The following is a 9,245-nucleotide window of genomic DNA, read 5'->3' on the forward strand; positions in this document are numbered from 1 at the left end:
TAAGTAACACTGGGTGTTTTTTGTTTTTGTTTTTTTTACCTTTATTTATTCAGGGAAGGTTCACTGAGAGGAAGCCTCTCTTGCAGGAACGCCCCGATCACATTCACACAGTTACACATTCATACTGGGGCATTGAGCCAGTGTAAATAAAGCGCAGACTCTAAATTAATATTCATGACACCAATTAATAACTATCTCCAAAGCCATTTATATTTGAATTGCCACTGATTGCCAGGCACATTTGTGAAAGCAATGTCCCAATCAGGCATTTTTGCCCACATACTGTAACATGCTATATAATAGGCATGAGTTACATATGTATAGGTTTACATAATTTAAGAGTTTGAAGTAGATAAAAGTCAGGTGAGTTTCCCTTCATTAGTCTTAAAATTATAGATTTGTTATTCCTGTGTTTATCAATTAGTATTATTATTGATAAACATTGTGCAGTAAAAGCATGAAACAAATACCATAAACTGAGATGTTGTTGTGTAGTGTTAGTCTGTGTATTAGACAATCAATAAATTGTAATATTTCAGTACACATTTTCGAATAATAGATTATTCCTTTAAATGAAGCTAAAACTGTATATTATTGTTCTTTGGTACTGCACTGGTTTTACCTTTGTTGAGATATTTCTATTATTGTAGACATGATTATAGAATATTAGCAGTTAAGGTTATATTTGTCCACGTTGCAAAAGAAGCTGTGTGCAGTCAATTGATGAAGTGGTTCAATGGAATGTCACTGACGCATAGAAGGTTAAGCTTGCTAGAGGTCACCCCCCTGTGAGGTTAAGATAAAAGTTTGAGGGAGAGGATGTTACAGTTAAAGTTTACCATGATGATTGTGTGTTTATGTGTGAGAGGTTTTATGGCAGGAAATAGTCAAGTAGGGATGTGTGTTTAGGCGTCTGGTAAAAAAGGTCACGATGAGGAGGAGACAGGGGTTTCTGTCAACCCCCATTCAGAGAATGAACAGACTTCTGCCATCCTGGGGTGCATGAAGCATCCCACACATGCTGAGGACACAGAGGAAGGACTACACCCAGAGAGAATAAAAAGGAGTGGAACTTTGTAACATTGAGCATAACTGGGAGGCACGAGGAGGTGTCAGTTGTGTAGCCCGCATGTAGGCCTGCATGCATTTGTAAATACTTAAAATACTGTTCAGTAAAAGTACATGACTTTATTCTATTGTCTCAGTGATTCTTTAAGGTTTCTGGTCTTTTGGGTCATCAACGAATACGCTGGGGATTAGAATTTAGAGAGATTATTGGAGTCAGATTTTCTGGCCTTTGGGCCTTCCACTTTTTACAAAAAATCCCTTACGCCTTGCATTCATTTTCAGGTTTTCATTGTGCTCCTGTGGGTACCCATATACTGACACTGATGCTCTGTGTTTTGATCACAGGATAAACAGGAGAAGTTGTTTTGGCATCATGCACCATCATGAAACTCCCTGCTCAGTCAGTGATAGGAAGCTGAAGGGTGTGAAGGAAAGCGTCACCCCTTACCTTTGAAAAGACTAACTTGCAGGCTACAGCCAATTCCTCACCCATGATCCCCCAAATGCTGGTTTTAGGGGAAAATTGAAGTAAAACAACAGCAGACAGTAAAGCTAATCCCTGAACAAATCACTGAGTCATGTGTGTTATGCTATTGACAAACACTGTGCTGACATTAGGTGTTATGATGACCCTTGTTTTTTTAAATATAGAAAAATATTAATTGTCAAGGGAATACATTTTTAAACATCAATACAAATGATGGAACATATTGACCATGTCCTGGGTAGCCTCTTTTGACAACTTGACCTCACTGTGTGAGTTTACCTGAAAGTCCTGCTTGTCAAGCAGATTCCATCATGGTTCTAGGCCTCAGTGTTTTCACTCAAATGCTGGGAAAAAGGGTTCTATGGGAAGACGTCAGCATGTGTTTACAGTATAAACAAAGACTTCCCTTTAAATATCACCAGAGAACAGCATTGTCTCTGGTTTGAAAAGGAGTTGTAGGATCACAGAAGCCTGTGTTTGGACAGACCTTGACTTACCGTCACTTGGCAGACTTTGGCATACTTAAATTAATTGGAGTTTCACTCAGGACACAAATTGACTATTTGTCCCATATTTGTCTCATCCAACATCATCATGGCTGATTCTAATTTGCCTTTACCACCAGATGATTACTGTTCACTGTGTGTGGACACATTGAGAGACCCGGTCACCATCCCCTGTGGTGACACCTACTGCCTGGAGTGCATCAAGATCTACTGGGACCAGGGTGACCACATGGGTGTGTACAGCTGCCCACAGTGCCGCGCAACCTTCACACCACGGCCAAAACTGAGACGCAATCTGCCCGACGTGAAACATGAGCAACGGCGCCAGCCCCCGGAGCTCACTCCTTTCCCCTACATGCACCGTGAATCATTTTGCGATTTCTGCATCGGCCATCGCAAAAAGGCCGTTAAGTCATGCCTCATGTGCCTGGCCTACTACTGCGAAACACACGTCAAGCCACATTATGAGTCGTCCACCTTTAAGAGACACAAGCTGGTGGATGAGACGGGCCACCTGGATAGGAAGATCTGCCACCAGCATGAGAAAGGCCTGGAGCTGTTCTGTCGCTCTGACCAGATGTGCATCTGTGTGCTGTGCACTGTCAGAGAGCATCGCGGCCACAAAATAACTTCAGCAGAAGAAGAGCGCATTGAAAAACAAGTGAGTCTGAATTGGTTGTGAATCAATATGTGTCATATTGAGAACTGCTAAACTGTGTTTCGTTGCTGAAAACAATGACAATAAAGATCTATTCTATTCTATTCTATTTCATGATTATGGGATTTTGGAGGAGAGAACAACTCTCTCCCACCGAAGCTACATCCAAAATGATCAAAAATGCCGCAGATAAAATGTATGTCTTGTTCTCTGTGGTTGACAAAAGCCTGTCTCCGTATTGTCATGTTTTTTCAATAGAAAGTCCTAGTGGTCACCCAGACTGAAGTCCAGTACATCATTCAGGAGAGGATGAAGGAGCTGCAGGAGCTTAAACATAATGTGGATGTTCTCAAAGTAAGATCAGACTAATCAAATGTAAAAAATGGTGCCTATACATTTTAAGAGGCAATGTGACATTGTGTATTTGGGAGGAGATACAATATGACCTGAGATATGCAAAAAACTCACAACCCACCCTATTCTAAAACCTCTTCCCTTTTAGAGTGGTGCTCAGCGAGCACAGGCAGAAAGTGATAAGACATTCCACGAAATGCTGCAAGCGGTGGAGCGCTGGAAGGCTGAAATCCATCAGATGATAATGGCCAACATGCAGGCAGCGATGTCGCAGGCTGAGGGCTACGTGGACCGCCTGCAGCAGGAGATCCTGGAGCTACAGCGCAGAGATGCAGAGCTACGGCAGATCCTCGAAACAGAGGACAACATTCACTTTCTGCAGGTGCTTCAGAGCTGCAAAAAATGTTAGGATTCATGTCATAATACGTGTCATGTAATATTGCATTGATGGAATACTAAATTTACTTCATAATTGGTGTACTCTCATTGCTGTTCAGGACAGTTTTCAGTAAACTTTGTCATTCAACTGTGGGCAGAGATGTTTACACATTAGACATTAGAGTCTGTGAGTTGCATACACACTTAAAGCTATATTTTCATATTTAGACAAGACAAGTCACTTACACATTGTATCCAGCATTAAAAAATACTGCTTAGCTTAGGTTCCTCAAATACAGGATCAATGCTTTTGTCCTGCTTTCTTCGATTAAAAGAGGGGCAGCAAGATCAGGATGAGTGCTACTCACTTTTCAGTGTGTGTTTCTGACTTGTTGATAATTGTGCTTATTTCTGGTTGAATAGAATTTCCCGACCCTGTGCATTGCTCCTGAAGCCATGGTGCCTAAAGTGCTAATCAACCCTCAGTTCTCCTTTGGAGAGATAAGCAAGACGGCCACAGAGATGAAGGAACATCTGGACAACATCTGTAAGAAGGAATTGAGCGAAATCTCCAAGAGAGGTTTGTGTATAGTAGATGATTTTGACAAAATATCTTAAGTAAATGGTCCAGGCTACAGGCTAACGTATTGCTGTATCATGTTCACAGTCAGTGAAACCCCCATGTACATACTTTTGCCAAGAAATGGAGACGAACGACTCAAAGGTAAGTGTCTGTTTACTGAAATATGTACAGTAGATTATATATATTATTTATTTTTGGACAAAGAAAAAGGAAGATGTTTATAGAAAGTGTTTCAAAGCTCTTTCATTTGATTTATGAAATTATGTAATTCACCTCAGATTTTTTCAAAAATAAATTATAGGATCAAATGTACAGTATCACAAAATATGTCCATCTTTTCATATCCATACAGTTCCTTCCAGAGTTGATTTTCAGGAGCCAAAATCCAGGACAGACTTCTTAAGATGTGAGTAAAGTGTTTGTAGTTCAGGTTATTCAATTTGTTTATCACTGTTGTCAGAAACAAAGTGACTACTTTGACATATTTGTCTTGCCTTGACAACAGCAATATGCTTTTATATTTATTATATTTAACCTACTGAGACCAGCCCAGTATTCTCAGGTATTTAGTTTTTCTGGGTAAAAAAATAGACAGAGTGAGGGAAAGTGAATGAATAACTAAACCTAAACTAAATGACAAGTTTATTTCTTGATCAATGAGGTGCTCCACATCTAAACATACATAATTGGGAAATGTGCATTGTGGCTGTCTTTGCTCAGACTCCTGCAAGATGTCCTTCGATCCAAACACAGTCTATAAAGAGCTGGTCCTGTCGGGCGGGAACCAGAGGGTCACACGTAAGAAAACAGTCCAGTTTTACCCAGATCATCCAGAACGCTTTGATGGCTTCTCCCAGGTGCTGTGCAAGGAGCCTCTGACTGGTTTCAGATTTTACTGGGAGGCAGAGTGGAGTGGGGAGTTTTCCATCGGGGTGGCCTACAAGAGCATCAGTCGCAAAGGGAAGAATTCGCAAAGCCTGCTGGGCTACAATGACAAGTCTTGGAGTCTCCTCTGCTCAGACTCAGGCTACTCTGCCTGGCACAATAAAGTAGAACGGGACCTTCCTGAAGCTCCCAGGGCCACAAGAATTGGTGTGTACCTGGATTATGCAGGCAACACTGTGGCATATTACTCAATATCAGAGACTATGGAGCTTATCTACAGATTCAAAGCTCAGTTCAGTGAGCCTTTGTATGCTGGCTTTGGTGTGGGCTCCTCTGTTACCCTCTGCCAGCTGAAGCAGAATCCCACACCTTAAGATTTATTGTAAAGGTTAAAGAACTCACAGGTACTGTTAAATACTGACTGAACAATGTAAAGTTATTGTCTGCATTTTAAAGCCCTCTCTTCCACAGATGTTCATGTTGTTGTGACCACACTCTGCATGTCCCTGTATTATATAATGATATGATATAGTGATGTCTCACTAAATGTTATTTCAAGGCCATTATTTAGGATACCAATGTGTGTATTTCATGCACGTTCCTGTTTGGTGAAATATATGTTCATTTACAGTAATGCAGACACTGCAAGAAACAATGCAAACCTTTACAGCTCATGACAGAAAGCCTATATTCAACAGGTGTATTCAAGAATAAGAACTTATCAATAGCATAGAAGAGCATGTGTGTGTGTGTGTCTGTGTGTGTGTGTGTGAACAATTTTAAGAATTAAGGTGTAAAGCACTTCATAATAAAGCAACTACACATATTAAGTGTTATATATCATAATATATTGATTCCTATTTAGACAAATATTCTAAATCATGTAATTCATTAGGATCATTTTAACTACTGCATGTGCACATAATTTAACTGTTTAGTGACTAATTTTTTTATTTAGTTATTTTTGTGATCGTAGCCTTTAGGATGAATGCCTTAATGACATCTTGTAGAGATTACAAGATTACAATTACACAAATATCTAATTATAGACAATTACATTTACTGTACAATTTCCCCACTCTATAGAGATACAGGATAGGTGGGACAAAACCTGTCATGACAATTTAAAAATATATTTACAGAGGAAAGAGTATAAAAAACATTCAGGATCCTGCTGTGACTGACTGCCTTTGTGCCACTCTTGTGGCCATTTTGTATTTTGTGTTGTGTTTTGTGCTTGTTGCCGTTTTCCATGTGCTCTGTGGTTACCTGTCTGTCATGTGTCTTTGTCTCCGCCCATCCCCTTATATGGTCTGCACTTCCTGTCTTGTTAGCTTCCCTCCGGGTCTGCTCTCACCTGTTCCCAATTGTCTCGTTAGTTTCCCTCCGTTTCTGCTCTGTGTATTTCTACATCCCTCTGTTCCTTTGTCTCTTGTCGGTTCGTCTCTCTGTTCCTGTGAGAGTCCTGTTCATTTGTAGGTTTGTATTTGTGAGTTTGTAAGTTGCGGAGTCTAAATAAAGTGTTTGTTCTGCATATCTGCCTGAAAGAGTCTTGCATTTGGGTCCTCCTGCTTAAACTGTGACAAAAAAAAATAAATGAGTATGGTATTGTTCCCATCAAGGATGCAACAATTGCCATTGGGAGCTGAGACGCAGTTGTATACACCAGCTTAATGATATTTAAAGCCCTTCTCTTCATGCTATTACCCCTGTGTTGGTCCCTCTGGCCCTCCCCTGGTGCAGGCCTTTTCAGCAATCTGAGAACTGAGAAGCAGCAGAAAATCATCAAAAGCAACAAGAACTGATACAAAACTGCTATCGTTAAGAAAAACTCTTTGTAAATTGAAAGACACACCAACAATGGACAATTTAATCGCTTTCAGCCAAGAAACACAACTGGCCACCTTGTGCCTCAAAGGTTTACATTTGAGGAATATCACAAGACAGACAGTTGCAAGGTATTGTTCCAGGCAGATGTAGCTCTGCACCTGGGGAAGCATAAAAAGGAACGTTAAACTTAAGAACTGAAATAGTTTTCTGAAGAGAGAGTGATAGGGAGTGATCCAGGAGATACAAAATGCTCGAGAAACAGAAGGATACCATCCACAATCTGGTTGAGAGTGATGAAATCAGACGTATCTTTTCTTGTCGTCCCCTAACTACAGCATAAGCCACAAGACGTAGGCATTGGTGGGGAGACCAAAGAGAACGTTTGCAGTGTATGTGTTAGAATGGCCGCATAGCAGTTGGATTATTACAGCAGGAGACTTGAGGCAGAGGTAAGGTGCAGATCAACAGGTGTTTATTTACCCAACAATTAACACAAACTTGGATGCCATAATCACATCCAACAAAACTGAGTACCACAGGCAGCATGTGGTCCAGACAGCAACAGTGCTAGATGGAAACTGGCAGCCTTTTATAGCCTGCCACTGACCTTATCTCAACCCTACCATAGTACGAGGTAAGTCTGAAATGTACTCAATTTAAACAATTATACACAAAACAACAACCACATCAAATACATTTCTACTTATCTACTCTTATCTCAATTTACTTGCATTATGTTACCTAATACAATCACACATAGTTAGTTTAGCAAGTACAGTCAATTAAAGTACTCCAACACCCCTTCGCTACATGAAACATGATATCTCCCGGAACCTTTTGTAACAATACAGTGTTAGGGACCAATCAGATTGCCAGAGACTTGAGACTTGACTAGGACTCGTGGCAATAGACTTGAGACTTGACTTAAAAGCGCGGTTTCATCAAGGTCCTCTGACAATTGTAGCCCCAAGCTTTTTAATCCATCATGGAATTACAGTGTCTTTGTAACATATATAAATGATTTTAAATCAAAAAATTGACTTGCACGTATGTTTTGTTTACTTTGCGACCTTTGGACTGATTGTCTCACCGTAGCTGAATAGCTGAGACCTTGTCCTTTCCAGAGAACTCTTCTGGAATCTCTTCTCGTCTTCATAGCCCTTCCTGAAGACTGCACGCAGTTCCTTTTTTTTATTTTTATTTTTTCAACTTTATTTATTTCTTGAAAATATAGTTTACAGATATTCAGTCATCACAGTTTGTAACTATGCACGCAGTTCCAAAGCGATAAATCCACGATTGAACGGCTATTTTCTGTGTTTTGTGCCAAACAGCGATCTTTTTTTTGATAGCCGGCAGCCGTCTTTGATTTGGGCAAATGACCATGACTTTGACTAACAGCTTTGTTGACCAATCACATGAAGTAATGTGCTCAAAGAGTTTGCTCAGCAAATAGAGAACCCTTAGAGGAGGGCCTTATATACTAGGGCTGTGTTTGTGTAGGGGAAAATACAGAGGGTGGGTGAGCTGGCAGAAAGAAGCCTGGAGGCTGAAATGAGTGTGATTTGGCTTACTGATGTCAAATAGCAGACAGATAATACATTGAAGATGACACAACTAACTTTTTGGATAAAAGCGTATGGACTTTTATGGGCAAAAACCTAAATAGTTTTATATTTTTCTTAGTTACAGAGCTGTTTCCCCTGATTGCCAACACCTAGAAGAACACTTTTCAAAAGCCAAAATGAATAGCCATTATTGTTTTCTGTTTGACTTCAATACATTTCTGTGAGATTTAATTTCAGTTTATTCTTTTCTTTTGTCTTTATAGTCATTTAACAACATCCCTGCAGCATGCATATGCTGATAACCCAGTTTCTCCTGAAAGAAATGTCTAAAACTTGATTGTGCGTAACAGGGTTGAGGTTAAACAAGCATTATTACACAAGGAGACCAGGTCTACAAAAAAAAAAAAAAGTTATTTCGTTCGAACATCCATAAGCAGCACAACAGTCTAGCATTTTTATTGCTCATCCTGTGCCACTGAACTCTATCAATCTGTGCTTGATTGCTCTTGCTTCATTCTTCAACTAACTTGAATCTGAATTGTGAGAACTGAATGTGAAGATATAGAGTGGAATTTTCAGTGAGGATCAAATTTAAAAAAATCTATTTCAAATTATACTATTCAGATTCAGTTTTTCAATGCAGTGATTCAAATTAAAGGGGTGATAGAATGAAAAACCAATTTTACCCTGTCATAGTTGAATAACGACAGTTCGGTGGGTAAATAGGACATACATAGAAGCTCAAAATCCCATTGACACCCCTTTACTATGAAAATTTCATATTTTGAAACTGCCGCTGAAAACGGGCGAATCCCAACAAAGCTGGAAGTTGACGTCAACCTCCCAAAAACCGGAACCTTTGTCAGCCCATGGGTGTATTAAGAGAACGGTCACGCCCCAACATTTGCATAGGCTACACAACTGACCT

General features: G+C 39.9%; 1 protein-coding gene across 1 annotated transcript; it reads left to right on the plus strand.

Annotated features, from left to right (window-relative positions):
• The first annotated feature begins 2,023 nt into the window (after positions 1-2,023).
• On the plus strand, positions 2,024-6,444 carry ftr84 (finTRIM family, member 84). The gene is made up of 7 exons (XM_039824537.1): positions 2,024-2,722; positions 2,978-3,073; positions 3,222-3,455; positions 3,875-4,031; positions 4,119-4,175; positions 4,387-4,440; positions 4,755-6,444. The coding sequence occupies exons 1-7, from the start codon at positions 2,150-2,152 to the stop codon at positions 5,291-5,293; spliced, it is 1,710 nt and encodes a 569-aa protein (XP_039680471.1). The 5' UTR covers positions 2,024-2,149; the 3' UTR covers positions 5,294-6,444.
• The last annotated feature ends 2,801 nt before the right edge of the window (positions 6,445-9,245 follow it).

This window comes from Perca fluviatilis, chromosome 1 (genome assembly GCF_010015445.1).
Source record: "Perca fluviatilis chromosome 1, GENO_Pfluv_1.0, whole genome shotgun sequence".
In the NCBI taxonomy this organism is placed as follows: domain Eukaryota; kingdom Metazoa; phylum Chordata; class Actinopteri; order Perciformes; family Percidae; genus Perca; species Perca fluviatilis.

Excerpts from the sequence above, each read along its gene's own strand:
- ftr84 (XM_039824537.1), top strand. The coding sequence starts at position 2,150 with ATGGCTGATTCTAATTTGCCTTTACCACCAGATGATTACTGTTCACTG. Across the intron at positions 2,723-2,977 it reads AAGAGCGCATTGAAAAACAA|AAAGTCCTAGTGGTCACCCA; the intron begins GTGAGTCTGAAT and ends TTTTTTCAATAG. Across the intron at positions 4,441-4,754 it reads CAGGACAGACTTCTTAAGAT|ACTCCTGCAAGATGTCCTTC; the intron begins GTGAGTAAAGTG and ends GTCTTTGCTCAG.